General features: G+C 37.1%; 1 protein-coding gene across 1 annotated transcript in view; it reads right to left on the minus strand.

Annotated features, from left to right (window-relative positions):
• Positions 1-6,467: 6,467 nt before the first annotated feature.
• Positions 6,468-22,125, minus strand: part of LOC115238574 (alpha-2A adrenergic receptor) — a 96,709-nt gene continuing 81,051 nt past the window's right edge. Inside the window, exons 2-3 of the mRNA XM_029812537.1 lie at positions 9,782-10,162; positions 6,468-7,512 (exon numbers count right to left, since the gene is read on the minus strand). Coding sequence (XP_029668397.1) covers positions 6,907-7,512; positions 9,782-10,162 — 987 coding nt within the window. The 3' untranslated portion in view covers positions 6,468-6,906. The remainder of the gene's footprint in view (positions 7,513-9,781; positions 10,163-22,125) is intronic.

Below are 22,125 nucleotides of genomic sequence, written 5' to 3' on the forward strand. Positions count from 1 at the left end.
GTATATATGCATATATGTATATGCTCGTAATATATAATATATATATATAGATTTTTCCGATTAATAATACAAGTTTTATAATATCTTTCTATATAGTCAATCGTTCGTACATATGCGTGTGTATATATACATGAAATATACGTTTTACAATAATTTATGATAATCGATATAGCGTAAATCTTTACACTCTTTTATTATTTTCATCTTATTTTTAAATCTTTCTCTCTTTTTCTCTCTTTCTCACGCTCTCATTCTCACACCCTCACTCTCTCTCTCTCTCTCTCTTTCTCTCTCTATCTGTCTCTCTCTCTCTCTCTCTCTCTCTCTCTCTCTCGCCCGCGCCAGTCTCACATGGCGTCGTTCTCAATCCCGTCGCACACTTTGAAAGCGTTTTAGTGATATCACAGTGATTTCATTGCTCTAATATTATCGATAGAATAAAAGTCCGCCGATGGCTCTCTCTCTCTCTCTCTCTCTCTCTCTCTCGCCCGCGCCAGTCTCACATGGCGTCGTTCTCAATCCCGTCGCACACTTTGAAAGCGTTTTAGTGATATCACAGTGATTTCATTGCTCTAATATTATCGATAGAATAAAAGTCCGCCGATGGCGCGGCGTCCGTGGCGCGAGAATTCGTCGTAATGCACCCGCATAATGATCGCGATCGTTCGTTTCGGATCCGAGTCGTCCGGTGCATAAATCTGGCGAGGCGATGATGGCAACATAAATCTCAGTCGAGAGAAACGATCTCTTCGTAAAGAGCACGAGCAACATTTAAAAATGTACGGTAAAATACGATCCAAAATCATTCGCAATGCGCGAGCAGCTAATAAGCATGGCAGATTTATGTTAATACCATATGCCAAATTGATGCAATATCCGTTTATCTCCAATTAATTAAACGCAATAGTTGGATAATAAGATATTTTTTTTTCCCCTATTTGTTTCAATGCCATGATATTAGTTGCAATGTATTAATAATAAATAATAATAATTGAAGATTTAATTGTGAGATATAGATAATTATTTTTCTATACTCTGTAATCATAAAAATATGTTTGATGATTATTGCCGCTATAGTTCCATCATTAACAATAATTTTTATATGACGGAAGCAAAGCGCCATTACGCCAAAACTAATATGTAAATATGATACTGTTTTTCATCAAAAGAATATTTATAGTAGATCAATATAGGCCTCGTATATCTATTTATTCAGCTAATATTATTGTGTAATTTAATATGATAGGAAATAATTAAATACTAAGCCTACGAACAATGTGTTCATCCTTTTTTCCAAGTGACATTTCTCGTTATTCTGCAGCGAATTGACTATTGTACGTATAACTGCACGAAACGAGTTTCCTCCATTCGAATAATCCGGAAAATCTCTCACCCGTACTTGATTCGCATAAATATAAAAATTCTTTCATGAGGTCGATGCGGTTCGCTTTTCTCCGAAAATTCGGAGATTCGTGCCAAATAGAAAGAGATCGCAGTGTCCGTGCGAGCACATCAACGATGATTCCGTCCGTGCGGATACTGATCGTAAGATAAAAATACGGCGTTTTATTACGGGTATAATAAATTTGTCGGGCATTAAGTTGCGCGTTTTATTTCGATGAAATATTTAATCCGCAGGAGATAGTCGGGGCAAATGAAGTCTGAGACCCGAGATTTATGTTCCAGGGAAAAAACGTAAATCGCCACTCATCCACCATCGCGTTTTCGCACGTGTTACTTCCGCTCATCTAATGTTTTTTTACGACAAGAATCATAGAAAACTTTCTCGCCTCGCCGAATTACTCGCAACCGGAACTGGACATCTCGAAGTCAGCAAACTAGCGCGCAGACTAGAGTATTAATTCTTTCCTTCTCTCCCTCTTGAGAAAATCTCGAGAAAACTCTGCCTTCTCCCAACTTAAGTACCATAGCAACGACGATCTCGTGTGATGTAAAGATCACCGCCGTCGGCGAATTGGAAATAACAGATAGAGTCAATCGTTGGATCCCTACTTTGATTAGTAATATCTAATTAATAATTAATATATTTTAGTAATAACACAGTAATATAATATACATATGTGTACAATGTATGTCGGTTTCAAGTGCGTTCGCATTATATCGTTTAGCGCTTCGCGAGTGGCGTATTGTGCACCATATTGGAGTTAGACTGTACGGATGTAACCGTAATGATCATAGTAATTCTTATAAATTGTTGCTATATATATCGTTACGGTTCTTACACGCGGATTACGATTCTCGATAGCTTAACTTGGAGAGAAATCGTCACTGTACATTATACTGCTTAAAGAACATCATTAAAGTAGATAATTGGGTACTGACACACAGAGATTTTTCGAAAGACTTGTTTGCAAAAATTCTTCACCACGCCTAAAGCGACTGGTGTTACACGTATTAATTGATGACAATTGGTAAACGGTCATATAATTCTTACTTGCTATTTATATTTATTTTTACCTTAATGCTTTTACTTGGTAATTCCTTGCACGGCCATTCACATTTTATTCGCTAATGTCTTATACGCTTATGATTTTATTTTATTTATCGATAATTTATTCGAATCACCATGTGCTCATATTCGTATCTCGCTCCCGACATTTGCTCCATTTAACCATCCGTGAAATTAATCGTATATTTATAGAATAATACTGGATAAATATTTCTTGAAATTCGCGAGGACTAGAATATTTTAGATGATACATTTTTAGTTTTTATTCAATTAATTCTTGGAATTACATTGCTAATTGTTCATATCAGCAAATTTTGTCTTTAAATATCTCTTTTATATAATAAATAAAATAATATAATAAACGTTTAAGGATTGTAATAATAAAAAACGAATTTTTTAAAAATTAAAATGAAACGATAAAAAAAATTCGGCATATGAAATGAAAAATATAGATTGAAGTATGTGGATATATAAAATATGCAAGAGTTACTTCACAATGAGAAAACTTTTATCTAGTGTGCAACGAATGTGTATTAATTTCAATATAAAATTGCTTTATCTTGGTATGCGAGGTATTAATGTACAAGACCTCTTTGTTTTCCATATAGTAATAAAAACGGAGATTAAAATATGAAAACGAAAAGTTTTTAAAAGCGAGAAGAGATAAGAAACAATATTAAATTATACAGTATGAAAAGAGTTTTTATCGATGTTAGCGAGTGATTAAAAAACTGATTAAAAAAAAAAAAAAAAAATCCTTTTTTTTTTTTTTTATAGCAAGTATCGAACTACCATTAATATTAAGATCGAAAAAATTATCACGTTTGCGTTTTTCGATGAAAGAGTATCGAACCCAGCTTGATCAACGTGAGTTGTGGTCGTGTGTAAACATCCTCATCGAGTATGTGTGACTTAACAAGATCTCGTCCCGCATATTTGCCGTATGGTGGCTCGACGCAAATAACTACGGCGGGTTAGGTCCAACGACCGTCTCGCGTTCGTGCAATCGATTGCCATAGTGTGGAAACACGCGTCTCTCTTCTCTCACCTTCTTTCCTCCGTGAAAAAGGCGAGGAGCGCCCCCTTATTGATCCCGGCTATGCTAATAATCCGTTGAACGAATGCCACAGTTTTATCAACGAATTCCATATTGGTTCCCTCGTACCCAACCATCCGCGCGCGATCACTCTCGCTATTCTCACAAATTACCTCTTTTCCACCCTACTCTTTTTCAACCACCTCAACTACCATTTCATCGTAGGATCAGGAAGAAAAAGAAAGGGGATTGAAATAATAAGAACAATAACGCAGAAAATAGAGAGAGGGAGATAGAATATCTCGGTAGAATAGAGCAGAATTTATAGACTAAAACCTTTGGAATTGTAGCGCGCATATCCTCGAGTTATACAATAAAATTATACAATATTACCATACGTATAATAACTTAATTACGTTAGTTTTAAGATAAGATGTTAAAAGATGGAAAATGGACTTATAAAAACAGACTAAAATTAGAAATTTCGAACAGCACGAGCAAGATTAATGGGGAAATTAATGCTAATGAAAGCTGAAAACATTTAAGCGAAGAATCATGGGGGAGACTTTGAAAGTTAGACAGGAAACAGATAAAGGAGCGATGGAGAGCGAGATGCGAGAGCATACGTACGCACGCACGCACGCACCCAGACAGGCAGGCAGGCATACTCTTAAATAACACGAAAACCAGACGCGCGAAATATGTTTATCGATTTATCGTTGTGGTATATTGCGCGTCACGTACGTGCATGAGCGCGTACATTTTCGTTAATGTACACGCTATATCGGGTGTACAGGATTTATGGTGCCGGAGCTTACTGTGTTGTTCTCCTTTTCTTCCTCTCTCTCTCTCTCTCTCTTTCTTTCTTATTTGCCAAGTAAAATACCAGTGAGAGCGGCGGAGAAAAGTGGGCTGTCACCGGTACTTTGGAAATTCCGGAAGAGGAAAATTCCAAAATCTCTCTCGCGTGTCGTGACCTCCCTTGCGCGGTACGAAAATCTCGGCTTGATGGGATGAAATGCGAAATATTGTTTCCCGGTTGTTACCGCGGAATGACGAACACAGGTGCGCGGGACGTTGCTCTCTCCTCTATCTTGCGACACCACCCTTTCCGCGTTTGATCGTCAGAAGATGTAGGAGAGCATCTGTTTGCTGGTACAGGCATGGGATTTCCGTCTTACGGAAATAATATTTCTATCTTAGGAGCGCGGTCTCACTAAATGGCGGATCTATTTTATACCCTTCGAGAGAATTAACCGCTTACTCTCGATCATCCCGTCGTTTGACGTGTCATTTTTCCGTTACTAGACCATAAGTTCGGTATAGAATATATCTACCATAACCGAGCCCCGAGCAACATAGCCGAAGTATGATTAAAGTCTCCGGTTACGATAAGAAATAAATTTGAATTACGGGAATATCGGGCATACAGTTTCTGTTTTTTTTTTTTTTTATTTAGATTTGCATTCAATTTTGGACCCTTCGACGCAAAGCGATCATTCATCACATATCGATAGCATGTGTACGTGTTTGCCCATATGAAAACACACATCCATATATTGTACATGCACATACGTATCGGACGATGTATGATCGAAGACACAATTCATGATTGATCGTTTCGCGCCGATTTACTCCCTCGCGATATATCTCGTTCAAACAAACGAGCGTTTTCAACGGACAAAAAATTAATTATTGCTGTATAGTTAGGCTGCGATAGAAGAATCTGCTTATATAGAATAAAAAGAGGCTTCTGTATCTCTTGTACTTTTTTTCTCGCACGAAAGAAACTACACGACTATACGCGCGCGCGCGCACACACACACATGTGCAACATAAACACACGAATCCATATACCCTGCACGTACGTGACAGAATTGTTAAATTCTATACATGTGTAATCCTCCGTTAAAATTAACATCGAAGACTCACGATTGGAACGCCGGACGTTTAAAGAGGCCCTTTAAGCGGACCCACGACGCGCGAATATCTAATTACATAATAGGAAACGTATCTTATATCTTCTCGCATCCTCGTTTATTTGTCAGTAGATCTGCCGACGATCTGTCAACGCTGGCTGGTGTTCACGCGGCCGATCGTTGCTTGTAGGATCTTTTATGCTTCTTCAATCGTCATCTTCCGCCGCCGCCGCCAATCATATCGCACGGTATACACGATTGAATGCCGCTCTAAATTGCATCCCACGCGAATCTGCATCTGCTACTGCTAAGTGAGTTAACGCACAATGGAATTTGTAACTCTCCGCGGCGAACCCGTGTATATCTACGCAAGCGCGTTGCATACGCAACTTTGGATTGTCATGCCTTTCGTAAACGTGACCAAGAGATTAGGCACGGTAATAGTATCCTCCATCCGGAGCAGAGCCGGGATATATAGTGTTCGCGCGTATCATCCCGTTTCTCTCTTGCTATCCTCTATTCTCTTGTGGAAGAAGAATGGTCAGTAAAAAAAATATGCGCAGATGGAGGAAGGAGCGATACGCTGCCTCTTGGTCTACGAAGCGACTCGCTTTGCAAGGTATATCGTAAACCCGAGAGTACGTCGCATGTGGCGAATTGTGTTCCCGTGGCCAGCCGTAGCGTACTTTTCGAAAGTTCGTTGATCTGTCGCCAAGAACCATGTGAGCTGTATAAGGATAGCCTGATCGATTCTGATCGTTACGGCATTCGATGTGCGTAATTTAACGGGTCTAATGAACGAGACATTCTAAACACATTTCACCTCGATATTTCTATTATTTGTTTTGTCATTAACAACGCGGAGGAAATTTTCATTTGCGTATCCCGACATCTTCTTAAAACTTTCTCTCTGACCAATCATCTTATGTTTTTCCGAGTAAAAATTGTACATTGATTTGACGGACGCAAGAAGAATCCGTCTTCTCGGAAGATGACAAAGGTCCCAAAGGGATATATGAAGCGGCATGTCTTGTCCAAGTTGTACATTGATTTGACGGACGCAAGAAGAATCTCTTCGTCTCCGTCTTCTCGGAAGATGACAAAGGTCCCAAAGGGATATATGAAGCGGCATGTCTTGTCCAAGCATTTTTCACAATGCGCATTTTCCGCTGCTCGCTTCGCATTTAAAAAAACAAAATCAGCTGGAAAACTTCTTTCGATCTGAAATGCGAACTTCTCTGTCGTGAGCGTGTCGCGCATTTCTGACTCCATATTTCGCAGATTCTTTCGCGGCATTGTAGAATTCCACTCGCCGCCATGCGATCAATGTTTCCCTCGGAGATCATTCGAGGAAACTGATCGGCTGTCGCGCGATGCGATCGAGAGAAACATCCTCGAGGTACGATCTGTATCGGTGTACCCGAGGATGAAGAATATGGTTATCGCTAGCGTCCCTCTTGGTCGACGCTATACTGCATCGCTCATTTAAAGAGTATCCGGCGGAAGGCGCGGCGGAAGTCCTTGTTGAAAACGGTGTAGATGAAGGGGTTCAGCGCCGAGTTCATGTAGCCGAGCCAGAAAGCGATCACGAAGGCTTGCGTGGGTATCTCAAACTTGGGGAAGAGGGGCTTGACGATGTAAAGGACAAAGAAGGGCAGCCAGCAAGCGATGAAGCTGCCCATTATGAAGCCCAGGATCAGGGTTGCCCGTTTCTCCTTCTTTCTCGCCAGTCTCCTCTTCTCTCTCTCCGGGTCGCGCGGCTTCGCCGTCTTGGCGTCGCCGCCGCCTGACTCGTCCTTGCCGGCGTGTCGCGCCGCGTCGCCGTGCTCCTTCTTCAACTTACCTATGTGCTTGCGACCAAAGATCGGCTGGCACAGACGCAACTTCAGCGGCTTCACCACCGCGCATCTCGACACGACGCCGCTGTCCGACGATGAGGGATCGAACTCGGACACCATGTCGACGTCGATGCCGACGCTGGGCGCTCGGCATCGCGCCGGCACGTTCTGACCGCCCGATTGCCCATCCCCGTTCACCGACAAGGTCGCCTTCAGGCTGCTTTTTTGCGCCGGTACCGGTACGCTCACCTGCCGACAAAATTCGTTACCGTATATATATCTTGAACAGACATTCCTCTTTTTTAAATATTTAATCTGTCTTTTTTTCTTCTTACAGTCTTGAAATATGAATTGCGGAATTTTTAATTTATTATCGATAAGTAGATATTTTTATTGGATTGAGAAGAAAATTATTTCTAAAATAAATATAAGTAAAGGCTCTCTATAATAAAATTAAATATAATATAAATAGGCAATTAGAGCCACGCGCGGTAATTATTTCTGCTTGAGCTAAACTTGTTTAAAATTTATATCAAATTTTAAATTTGGACAAACATTAATGAAATAACCTCGCTGTATATGTTTTATAAATGTGGATGGTATAACAATCGCTATATCAGCACTGTGTTTAGTGCTGTGTGAGCATGTTACTTTGCCAAGGCAGGTTCTTTGTGATTTTCTAGATGCAGTATATAAAATTAGTTGTTAATTTCGAGATAAGGTTTTAAATGTGTGCGCAGTAAATTTGTGAAGCACGTTAAAAACACTAAAATTTCCTGAGAAACCTTTAGTCATCATGCTTTTAAATTTTTATACAAAATTCTCACAGAATAAATTAATCTGATTAATATTATAAAAGATTACTAAAAAAAAAAAAATTATAACAATGCATTAAAATATTATTTTATATCGGGTTAAATCAAGAGTACACATAATGTACTTATTCATATATTCTACATTGAAGTTAATAGTCAACTTTTTTCCATGTGCAGTTTTCTTCAAGTCTCAAAAAATCCGATAGAAATATTAGGCGTGTCTATGTTTTTATCTGCGATACATGATTTTCATGCAAAGGTAGAATTATCGCGAGAATCTTTGACATGAAATTGTAATATAGAACCCGAGGTAACAAAAGCGGGTGTGTTCTTGGCACTCAAGTTTGAATGAGACCTCGTACTGTAATTGCGCGACAGTCAGAATGGGAAACTCATCCTCGTACAATTATCTCCCTCTTCTAGTGTAAAACTGTATTTTCGTATATAATTATGAATGCGACCTTGCTTGCGAGCATACGAATTTTCCTCAGTCTTGCAATGCGCGATTTAATGCTCAATGCAAAATAATATATTCACTGACATAATTCATTGACAACAATATACTTGACACAATCGAGCATTGAAAGCTTTGCTCTTAAGTGAAGGAAAACGTTTCGTATTTTTCACAAATAGTGGATATTAATTTGCAAATTACCTCGTATTAATATTAATTATTAATAGAATGCAGGACAAACGTGTTAGCATATTAGTAGCTTCGATATGTAATTATAGATCTATTGTATGTAGGTGTGTGTGTCGTCCGAGCGCATGTATGTGTATATCGGGAATATTGACTGACGCGCGATAGAGAATATTTCCTTGTCGAAGAGACAGAACCCGCGTATCAATCTTATGATATTTGACATAAAGCAATATGATTGTTGTCGGCAGAATGTTCTTTCCCGATACGGACTTTAATTTATCAAGACATATACAGTTTACGAGAAGCGATGAGAGACAGTAATCTAGCGCGATATGGCGAAAGAAGCTTATGTATGATCGATTGATCGCATATTTTGATCCACGATACTGATAATAACGATACCGATGATAACGGTTGCTATATTGTGTCCCCTTTTGCTGGGATCTTCGTCTCTTTCGATTCCCCGGTCTGTATTCCAATACGAGATGTTTGATTCCGAAGATTTACTACTTCTACTTTAACGTTTCTTACGAGATATCGACAATGTGAGATATACTTTGATAGAGTAATGGTGAATGGTGATATCTGTATAGAGAGGAAAAATGTGATAAAACAGAGGTAATCTGGAATTTACGGATACAGAGCTTTCCGTACAATTTTTATCATGCTGATAATAATCAACGCACGTTAACTATAATCGTATATATTAGAAAAAAAATTAATGTGTTAAATCTATTTAATGGACTTGATACGATTGGATAATAATTGCAAATGGTAATTAAAAATAGCTAAATAAACAATTGCAAATCGTAATTTAAAAGCACAAAAACTTCATAATGTAAAAAGCTACTATAGTAATTTAAATTCTCCGAATTTAAATTAGAAATGCGCACGCTGAAGGTCTTGAACTAAAAGCAAAACCAAGTGTCACGACAAAATCATTTTTTTTTTTTTTTTTTTTTTTTTTTTTTTTGGATAAAATTTCCTCCGAAATCTTCTATTTCAAGCTTCAAGTTTCGATCTTCGCAGAAAGTGCCACTCAAACAGTTAGAAATCTTACCTTCAGCGTGTCTTTCTCCTCCATTTGTATACTGATGCCTCCACCGGGATCAGCCTCCGACGTGCTGACGTCGCTGGCAAAGTCGCACGTGACAATCGGTATCTGGACCGGTTGGTTCTCGATTGTGGCGACGTTTTCCATGACTAATCCCGGTGGTTTCTTGGTATCGGTCGCCGGCGTGCTCTGAGTGAAGCTCGTCTGCCTGACGTCGGGCGATTCCGGCGGAACTACCGCGCGTGGACGTGGCTGTTTCCGGATGCCGCGACGCGCGCGAGCCTTGGCAGCGAAGTATATACGTATGTAGACGAAGACCATGATACAAGATGGGATGTAGAAGCTGCCCAGAGCAGAATAAAGGACATACCCGATGTCCTCCGACAGCTGAAACAGAGATTAAACGCATTCTTAAGCCTCCTAATATTGCATTTCGATATTAATGCTTTTATATTTTACAGTAACTTAATATTAATTTTAACGTTAATATTACAATTGTTTTCTCCGAGTAGATCGAAAAAGAGTCCGATTTTCTAAAATACAGTACTCTTCAGTACATACGTAATATTTTCGTCACAAAAAAAAAAAGAAGAGAACGCATTTGTAGCTTTGCGCGAACAGATCACGCAATAATTCTGTCCGCTTTTAAATCTTGTTACTGTACATAGCTATATTTCAGGATTAACGGATGCATTCCATTACCACTTTACGATGTATTGCCACCGATCGGCATTTAACGAATTGCTGGTTATGTGGGTCAATTGATTTTCTGTTGTCATCCGCACGATATGCTCGATATCTATAAGTGGATAGTGTAGTAGTTCTTCGAAATAAACTCCCGTTCTGGAAGCCACTCTAACTTTGGCACTCTATTTCTGGGAAGATCTGATTTCTCTCGATGTCGAAAGGATGCACAAGATTTTTGTAGTGGCTCTCAAAAGGTGCTATACCGAGGTTAATTGGGTTTACGCGCCGTCCTGTGCACGTGCGACAGACCGTGTTGCAATCTCGCTTTAAGAGCATACACGCCCGTCGGGCGTAAATATGAATGCCGGAATTTAATTTTACTTAATTCACGATGCAACGTGCGGTCGCGCATATAACCCAGCCTTAAACTGTATTCAAATTTATGCCGTCGTGTAACTCGCGTGCGAATCGTTTTATACTCGCGCGAACACCCACATTTTCAGCTCGTGTCGTACACTTTACTTCCGCTAATGTAATTACTATTAGTACGTTCCCCTCTCTCTAGGAGGTAAACTTGCCAGCGAGCTACTTGGCGTAATATCTCGTTACATCGAATTACGAGACCGCGATTAGATGCGACAGAGTGATTTATATTTAATGCGCAGTACGGTAATGTATGAAAAATAATAATATAGAAGATAATCTACAAACTTTAATATATATGCAAGCGCATTCTCTCCAATATGTTTATTAATTATTTTCTAGGATTGCGTGAGCGTTAAACAAAGTTGCAAACTTTTATAAAGCGCGAGCTTCTAAAAGCATATAATAAAAGAATATAAAAGTATGTAAGCACAGATTTTCATTACAAAGGAAACAATCTCAGGATTTTTAACTGTAACTGGGTTAGTTGATTTTAATTTAGAATTTAGCTATATATATATTGTTCATTTTTTTACCGTGTTCCTAAATTATATTCAATGTCGTACGATACCGATTATAGATACGGGCACATTCTGCAGCTAGTTAAACGATTTGTATTGTTTTAGTTAATTGATTCGATCTTTTTTTCTAAACGTTCTTATGATTTTGTTCAATTTATATTCTTTATAATTGGTAAAATTATAAAATTTTATAAAAACTATTAATTGATGTCTTTTGAATATTTTTTTTTTATGTTATACTATCGATTATTATTAGCTATATAACATTGAATTTTATTGGCTTTACGCTATTAAAAGTATTACAATCGTACTTCGTATGTGTAAAATTCGTCTACGTTAAAGTCTTAAATTAAAAAAAGTTCGAAAATAACTTAGTCTAACATTTGATAGATTCGTCTCCTTGTCGGCCATTAATTACTTAAAACCTTTCGCCAAAGGCGGAAATTAAACGACACGCGATGTGAATTCAATTTCTTGGTAGACGTTTTAGCTCTTACATTTTCGCTGTTTTGCTTTTCTTTTATTCTTTTCTTTTATTATACTATTCTCGCGAATATATATTGGCGGGAGGATGCTGCTCTTATCGCGACAGGAAAAGAAATTTCTAATGGTGTAGCAGGTGTACGGCCATGAACGCAAATGCGCGAGGTAACGAGCAATTTTTTCAGTCAGGGGATTCAAATTTATAAAAGTGCGAAAGTCAATGTGCAACACCAAGCAGGTTATTTGTCGGTACAACGCTATCACGCAAACATAGATTTGTCTTTGTCTTCTCGCGTTGAGAAAGTTTGTGAAATACTTTTAATCATCAGACCACCTCGCGAAGAAAAATGCGTTTTATTTTTCGCCAGGAAAAAATTTTTTCTGCGTAAGAACTTTAGCTCGCATAGATGCTCGCAATTGCTAACAAGAGAATTAGTTCAAGTCGATCATTAATTTTAATGAAACTTCTCCTCTACTTTAAATTCAAAACAATTAATCACTGTATTTTTCAAAGTTACGATCCTTCACTCAACAAAATCTTAAAATGCAAGTGCTCATAAAGAAGAGAAACGGAGAAAAAGAAAAAGAGAATGAGAAAGAAAAAAAAAAGAGATTTTTATTACAGTCTTCTCACAAGAATGGTAGATAGTAGCTAAGGATAAAGCCTGGACGAATTATTTTTCTGCTTTAAAAGAATTCTTTCCACTTGGACGTGAAATTGAAGAGCAAGCTGGAGAGCCACCGAGGCGGGTAATCCGATGTCATTTTCGTCGAATAAAGATTATTCGCGCTTCCACCTCGCCATTTGCGAGACTTGCACATTTACATTTTGACAATCTATCAGAATAAAAAAAATCTCCGTTATGATCTCGCAAGAATACCAAACCAATAGAGTCCTCTTGTCGCACACGTCGCATTGCTAATACGAGCGCGAATATGGACGAGGTAACGAGCAATCCCGCGAGCAGCGAATGAAAATTCATGAAAATATGAATAGTAAGGACGCGAGTGAGGACAGACCGTATGTAACCAGACCGGCGCAGTCTCGGAACTCGTTGGGAAAAAAAAGACGGAAATCCGTGGAACGTTCCCAGAGGAGATACCTGTCGCGCGTGACAGCGCGCTGTTTCCAGGATGGGAAAGAAAGAAATGCGCCGACACCGCGATTGGATCAGAGCACCCGTGTCGAATGTCGAAGAAATGATCCAAGGAATTCCTCCTCGTAACGCGGAGAGAATACCGACGATTACTTTGAACGAACGCCAAATAGATCTTTGTGCTTTTCTGCTATACGGATAAACAATGAAAAGTGCATGTAAATTTCCACACGTGTCAGTCTAAGATCTTATGATATAAATTCACGCGTGTCATACGCGCGACTTACGCTCGACAAGATAAAATATTACTTCGGAGAGAGCTCGTCTGGAATCTCATCTTTAGCGATGATTGAAACGATAATCCGAGTCGAAGATGTTGAAAAGGAGGATTCGAAATAGTAAGAATGATTCGGCATATTCGCTACTCAATATATGTATGATATAATGCGTAACCTTCGCTGCGTACATATGTACTGTGTGTACGTATGCGTCGGTATACAGTGCGTATGCATGTGATAAATTGATTGCCTTCAATTCTGTGCGCTCTTATGGCAAAAGGAAATGATAGGATAAATGAGGGTGAAAATAACCGATGCGAGAAACCGGCAAGAAAAAATGAGGGTGTTAGAGACGGGCAACTGCTTCTCTGAATAGAAAAACAGAAGGATTGGAGGATCATTTTAGTATATATTATGTCTTTCAATTTTTTCTTTTCTATAGCAGCTCTTACACATCTTCTCTTTCGGTCAGATTTATCGCGCTTTTCTTCACATATATTTCACATTACTTACAAGGAACCTTCGGCAACGCGAAAATTAAAAAAAATCTGAAACTTTGCATAATTATAGAGTAGTAGTCCCTAATAACGAAACGATTTTTTGTTGGTGCTAAAAATCGGTTTCAGGGGTGAAAACAATCCCTTAGAATCTTGTTAGTTATACGTACGAAGCTTTTGACCAATATATAAATTATGAATAAAATTAAATACTGAAAAAATGAATAGATTATGCTTATATTAACATAATCCGTATTTGAATGCCTCTATATATATATATATATATATATATTATAAATTTTAGTCTCGCTAATTATATATTATACGATACGCATTACACAACAGTTTTAATAACAGTTAATCGATTATTAATAAAGATTCATTATTAATTTATTGTGTTATTAAACATTTAAAATATTTGCTAAATAAATAATTACAATTGAAATAAAATCGATCGATTTAAATTTTGCGAAATAAACAATAGAATATATTGTTATATAAGCCGGGAGAGATTGCTCTATTCATTCATCTTAAAAATAAACAGGCGCGCATTCACACTCGATATTTGAAATATTCAGCCAAAAAGAACTCACTTATTGGAGCTCTATATATGTGCATATCGAACGTTTCGGAATGTTAAAGATTAAAAGTGTGCAACTTCGCGAAACGGAGTTGCACAAACGCATCCGTCCGCCCTACTTCCTTTTTGTTTGCCGGATGTTGTATAATTAGGATTCGATAGAAAATTAGGGCAAGTTGTGCACTGGAAACTCCTCGTTTTCGTACTGGTTGATGATAGTGTCAAGGATAAAGTGATGCAAAGCGATTAGTGTCACCTAAAGGAGAAGAGGATGAAATTGCTTGTATATGGCCGCTTGTATATCGCCGCCCGTATTTGTTCGAGTTTGTCTTAGGAGGGATGATAGCACCGAAGCGTACGTGTAGAACTCTCCCGTATGTGTTAATCCCGTATGAGATGTAATAATCTAAACGAACATCGACAATATGGGACCATCATATCACACTAATCAGTCGAACAAATCATAAGAACAGGCAGTGAACCGTATAATTATTGACCTCTTTAGCGATACTCATTTTGTGTTATATAAAAAATAATATTGGTTCTTAGTAGTCTAAATATATGTGAAAAATGGGAATTGATAAAATCAGATTAAATTTATGATTTTTTTTAAATAGATGGGAAAGTTACTATTGTATTATTCGGATATAAACAGAAATCAAAGATAACTCAAAATGTACGTGCTCGGTAATCATATAGCTAATAATTGTATAGAAATTATTTTACTTCGTGTTATAGTATTACAAAATGTATAAATTCGAAAACGTTAGTTACCATTGCTACCGTTATCGTTACTTTAAAGTACGGTTTCATACCGCGAAATTATGGCAATATCGGCACGCTCACGTTTCATAGAATCTGGCACGCGCGGTCGACGATGCCGGAAAGTACAAAATTTGCTGTCTTTGTACCATATGTTACACCAAATGCAATAAGTACCGTCCGCGGAATCATAGTGATATTTAACGGAAAAATTAAAAATATGCTCTAGTCCCACCAAAAATAATATCAAATACATTTTATCCGACCCAATTAAAATCCATCCTTTCTTACCCGCTTTTATCGCTAATGTCTCATTCTTTTTTTTCTTCTATCGATATTCTTTTTCGCTTGGTTTTCGTCGTACGTATGTGCAACACGATCTTTCTCTCCCCGTTTCTCGTAATTGCTTTTTTAAGTCAGCGTCATGCTGGGAGGGAGAAGACGGAAAAGATTGTGTATGTACGCTTTTGGCTCATAAATCTCCGTCAGCTGTTGTATCGAACGAGCGGGTATATGTGTAACTGGAAGATTACGTTTTTGGAAGGTGTATTAACGTGGGTTCGTTAACGTCACTCGTCTAAGCTAATGTGACATTTCCCTATTCGTAAACGTGAACAGTATAAATTATAAAACTGACATTAACATAAGAAAAATTGACTTTCATTATATTGACATTTAATTAACGACTGATTTGACTAAATCACTGACTGTTTGCAATAATCAGAAAGAAACTTACTGATTATTATTAACGTTATATATTTTTATCTCTGATAAAAAGCTGTTGAGAAAAACATTCAATTTATCCTTACGATCCATGCTGTATAAAATTTTTATGCCGGTTTAGACATAATTCCATCCGGTCTTTCTCGGAATATGAAATATTCTGAGAATATTTCTATATTACGAAAAAGGGTAGCGATGTTATTACGCGCCTACAATATATTTTTTAGCTTAGGATGGATTCAATATCGACCGACGATTTGCCGTTTTTTGAAGATTAGGGATTTATCAGGATGGCACTTCCCTTCTTCACGTCCGCAGGCTCGCTTTGATGCTTCGGTTGATACTCCCTTTGTCACGCGACCATTGATGTTATGACGTCACGATATCTGGCCGACGCTGATACCGACATCCATCATTAAACGAAATGAAAGTACGAATGAAGAAATTAATTTCGATTTGTGGTACATGGTTAAGATAACGGTGATATATATTGCACGATGCATATCAAAGTTTAACAACATTGTGTCATGATGGATATTGCTATGATGGATCTGCTATGATATGTGATGTTGAATTTGTGCATATTCTGTTACATAGAGATCTAAATGTCCGTATCGGAAGGGAGAGGGGTACAAAGGATTTGATTCAATATTAAATCTTAATATTTCTTAGGCATTTTTTGATGACATTATTTTTTATATGTAATTATGTGTGGTATGACATTATCTTTATAGTATATAGAAATAACAAATCGAATAGTGAAATATTGACTTTTCAATATACTATTTTATTTATACAAAACAAGCAAACAACGATGAAACAATTAGTTGCTATTCTATCAGAATGTGACAAAAGTCTCGTTTTATTGGCTTGCAAACAAAGCTATAGAGATTATAAGAGAAAAAAAGAATTGCAATGACGTCAAAATGCAAATACACACAGTGACACGTAATTAAGATCGGGAGTATTCGCGTTACTTGAGAAGGAATTTACGAGTGTCGGAGCGGAGAGAAAAGTTCCGACGTACAATTGTATCAAGAAAATTACGTGCTTTGTAGAAAAAAGAAAGAAGAACCGAAGCGCGTTGAAGAATAATCAATGGGACTGTCAGAAACAGATGAAAAGTTTTTGATATTGGAGTCGCTACGGCAACAAAAAGAACGGCTTGACAGAGAGAAGATGGACTGCTGAACGCATCGAGAGAACGAATCCGCGTATAATATACACGACCTGGATTTCGATTATTCCCTCGTTTTCGCGTAAGGAAATGTCCCTTTCCATCGAGTATGCCTCTTTTCTGCCTTTTTTTTCTCTCCCCTTTTTTTCAACTTGGAGAGATGTTATAACGAGCCGGGATATCTGGTAACGGTTGGAGGTGAGAATATGAAACGATATGGAAATATGGTTTGCCATTTTATCTTCACGCGAAGTGCCATATCGCGCTTGAAATGGAAGCTGTAACTCCGCTATTGCCTGGCACTGAATGAATTGGGCGCGACAAGGTATATTTCGTGTAATACCCAAACCACATTCGAAACGTTTCGCTTTATGATATGATATCGTATGTAATTTCATGTACTTATAATAATCCTATCGAGCATAGTAATCGCAATCTTCTCAATAAATGAAATAAATTGCATTAAAATTTAATAGTAAGTTTGACTACAACAGTTGAAAGTTAAATGTTGCAAAAATCATTTTTACATGGCGTTAGTATATATGAAATTTTCACTACAGTTATCGCGTTTTAATCGGATTGGCAGATGAAAAAACAGAATGGCAATCAAATCTATTGTCATAATACTATAATAAATTTTAAATCTTGTAAATTATTATCCAGAACATGTAATTTCTATATGCAAATAATATTACAAAATTTATTCTCTATTTTTTCTCAATTTACACGAGTTATATTAAATTAAAACAAATCTAGAAGAGAAAAATATTTGTTTCAAAGTTGCTCCTAATTCTATTTAAAGTAATATTCAGGTTCAAATTATGCAGAACTTTTCACTTTTATTATCCAGCTCATTATACAATCGTAATTAATTTTAATAAAAACATTTTCTCTGCTCGCTAGTTTGTCCATCCGATTGTGTAAAACCACATTGTTATTGTTTGCATTTATAGCTAATAAGATCCACCCAACCACTGCAGATTTTATATTCTATTCAAATGTATTCCGCCGATCGCGCTTTTGCCTTCGTTAATTCAGTATACAATTGTCTCTCCACGCTAATAGCTCTATGATTTTTATGCAAAATTTAAGTTTATTGTTTAATGTTCCCAAAATTACATATGAAAATTTATCTCCATACCAATGAAAATGTAAATAGTGAATTTAATATACCATCCTAAAATATTACATTTTTCTTTCCGTAATTTCTTCTGTGAAAAATTATATGGTTTTTACGAGAATAAAAAATATATATATTATCCCTCAGTACCGCAGAGAGTAATAAAAATATGAAAAATCCGTATAAAAGAAAAGAAGATAGAGAAGGAGATAATGCCACAAATTCTCGCTGCATATAATATATTTTTGCGTTAATGAGTATCTATTTCCCTTCTATCTCATGTTTATGAAAAATAATGATAATAATAAAAAGAATTCATTTTTATATCTTCCCTGTATACATATGTATATCTTATGTTTTAATTACACGTTCTTTCTACTACTGCATACATTTAAATTTAGCTTGCCGTATCTCGTCGTAATATGTGTCTGTGTCTGGAAAACATTGGGATATATATCTATAAAGTTACGGAATGAATTACCATACGACGGTGTTGAGCACCGAAATACCAGGGGGAGCAATAAAGGTGTACCTGAGATTCCTTGATTTGAGAGTCAGCGAAAATCAGGAGAAGCGCAATGTCGTACGTCCGAGATTGAAACACTAAATCTTCATAAGAGAATAGTCTCTCTCAGAGAGAAAGAGAAAGAGAGAGAGAGAGAGAGAGAGAGAGAGAGAACGCGACTAAAAAGACAGAATAATGATTCCGCGAAAGAGTCATATCTGCTGACATTAACTCGCGAGCGCGTGTATCTGAAAATAATATTTCCCTCGTATCATCATTAATTACGTCTATCAAGAGATTCAATTTGTTTTATAAAATGTTAATTAATCGACAGGGATGGTTGAGGTACAACGCAGATCATTTTACGGGGCTTGACGAATAAATTAGCTCCGGAATTATATACACATGTATATATTGTACATACCAAATATAACGCGCGTATTACTTTATACCAATATATATATATAAATTAATTTGGCATATGAGGCTTCAGTATTTATCGTTACCCGTGCAACGTTAACATTATTTAATTGGCGTGGTTAAACTATCGTGATGTCGGCTTTTCGCGCAAATATCCCGCGAGGGAATCGATGTCGACGGCGCGGAGAGAAAAGCGCTGCTCGATGCTCGAAGGGGCGTGCCTGTCATAAGTATTTAATGATTTTTTTTTTTTTTGTCAATTTAATTCTCTGGTTCCGACCGCGTTGCTAGTGGAGTTTGCCAGGGAATTGCAGTCCGGTTCGACTTGCCGTCGGGTGGCAAGAGGAGCGCGCTCGCCGGTAATTTCGATCCTATCGGGAGTATATCGCGGTAAGCCGTACGGAAAACAATGGTCCCGAAGGAGAAAAACAAGACGTGGCTACTGCGGAGGAGAAACGAACAGAGAGAAGAAAGCGATATACTATGATACGCACGCGCGGAAGCCGTATTGCTCCAAGGACAGGGAAGAGAAAAAGGATAGGGACGAGAGAGCGGGCGAAGGTGGATTGTGAAGGCTGGGGATGAAAGGACGTGAAGTGGTTAGGGAAAAAAGACGACGACGACGACGACGACGACGACGAAGGCGGTGGCGGAGATGTCGCGATGAAAAGCGAGTCGACGAGATGAGGCGATGACACGATGACATGGCGAGGCGAGAAGAGAAAAATTCGTCGTCTCTCTTTCTCCTTCGCTTTCCGCGTTTCCGGTAAACCCCGTTTCAAAGGGGAATTTAATTTATGTAAATTTATAATGCATGAGCACTTTGCGGTTTACCCATGAAAATCGTCACCGGGATTCATCATCGGGCGCTCGTTCGAGCTCGGTGATATTGAACCGTGGTGCGAAAAATCCAGCATTTTTCCTGAAAACATATGACGTAGGACAAACGACGACGATAGAGAACGTTGATACGTGCTACGGCATGGCTCCTGGCTTAAAGTGTCCCCCGTGCTATCGCGAAGATGCGTCCGGTCGCTTCAAGCATGCACGACCACGTAAGCGGGATGCGGCTAACACCGCATTTGTTCCATTTCTCGATCCATTTTCATTAATTTCCGCTTGGTCGGTGAAAAACGGTGCAACGCGAACGGGACGAACAAGCGCTTAAACGATATCCTCACGAAATTTATCGCGATGGCTTATTCTCGTTGTTTTAGATTTAATTTCTCGCTCGAATTCGCCGATCGTAATGGAGTAATAGCGACTACATTGTTATTGCATTCGCGAAATTTGCGCTGCTTAACGATAATAATCGTCAGCTGTTCGCGTTTTCGTAATGTTGCCTTCAATAGATTCGGTTATTATTGCTATAATGAAAATGTTACGAACAAGTGACGAACAATTGTAGTTTATTTATTATTCTATATTCTTCTTTATGTAATTAATTAAAATTTTGTTTTCACATTTATTTTCAGGCTTGCTGTATATTAATAACGCTGTTAATAACGCTCTTTTCTGCATTTCTTTCTTTATTTTGATAATATTTTAGTTATATTACATTTATCTCTGGATATGGTCTTTATGGATATGAGATGCAATGAAAACAAATTTATATTAATAAAATACACACACACATACACACTTGGTCAATTTTATAGAAATAATAATATTAAATCGTACTTTCTCTCTGGGTAGTATTTTAAAAACTAGGTGAATTCTGCCAACTTGGATAATTTTCTCACACATATATTTTCACTGCGCTTTTTCTACGATAAACTTGGAAACTCAAATAGCTTTTCTTTTCTTTCTCGATTTCCAATCCTTCCTGCGGACCCGTTCTCAGGCCAGAATGAAACTATTCGCAACATTCAATCTGTAAAAATCATTAATTTTTAAAACTTTAGAGTCTACATACATCTAAAGTTAAATGTGATAAAAGAATAGATTTTAAAATTACTCTGTTATATATAAACGTTATATAAAATGCTTACATACGTACATACACATACATAAATATATAGAATATTTAAGAATTTCTCTCTCTCTCTCTTTTTCTTTTAAATTACATAGTCACATGAGTTGTAATGTCATAATATTTGTAATATTTCTAAATTTTAAAATAAATTAAGAGCAGATAAAATAGAGTATGAGCGATATTACATTACGTCATAATCTTTTCCGTTATACTTTAAATGGAAATATTATGTTATATCAGAATCTATCGGTTATACATTTCTAGCATAATATGTTGATACAGTAGAAAATAACAAAACATATATGACATGAGTGCACGAGTTCTCTAAGTTAATGCTGTTTGTAGAATTTTCACATGGTAGAGCAATAGAAACGCAGGACAACACGAAGCAAATTGAGAAACAGAACTCGGCGTGCAGTTTCATGGTTAAATTCTTGGACACGAGTAAACTGTCTAAAGTAGTTTCTGTAAAGGAGAGGTCACAGGACCTTTAAACTTTGTTTGAGTCACTTTTGAAGAAATCCAATTATCTTTTCTTCATATATAGCTATACGACAATAAATTGTTCCTTTTTCAAGTTTGGACATGAATAATTAATACATTTGAATAATATTAAATGAGAGAGAGAGAGAGAGAGAGAGAGAGATAAAATGATTTTATATATGCATATATGCGTATGTATGTATCGCAACATTACTAATATAACTAATACAACTCAACACAAAATAGAGTTGACATTATTTTTATATTTCCATGTGTTTTGTCCACTTTATAAGCAAAATCAAGCTAAAGTCAGAATGGATTATTTGATTATTTTATTAATGTCGAAAAACGATTCATTTTTTTTACCAACAATTTTCACAGACGATTTAAATGCATTATCGAAAACCGATTTCGGCTATTCCCGTAATACAGCTTATTAACGTTTCCCATTTGGATTTACAATACACATATGATGTTGCAATATTCTGTAGTTATTATGTTGATTTCGCGGTCTTATCGCGATAAATTATCGTTGTAATAATATTATATACATAATATCATATCATGTGTATGAATATATTAAATAAAATATATACTAGTGTAAAAAAAAAAAAATATA

The sequence above is a fragment of the Formica exsecta genome, unplaced genomic scaffold, assembly GCF_003651465.1.
Source record: "Formica exsecta isolate Colony F162 unplaced genomic scaffold, ASM365146v1 scaffold350, whole genome shotgun sequence".
Lineage (NCBI taxonomy): Eukaryota > Metazoa > Arthropoda > Insecta > Hymenoptera > Formicidae > Formica > Formica exsecta.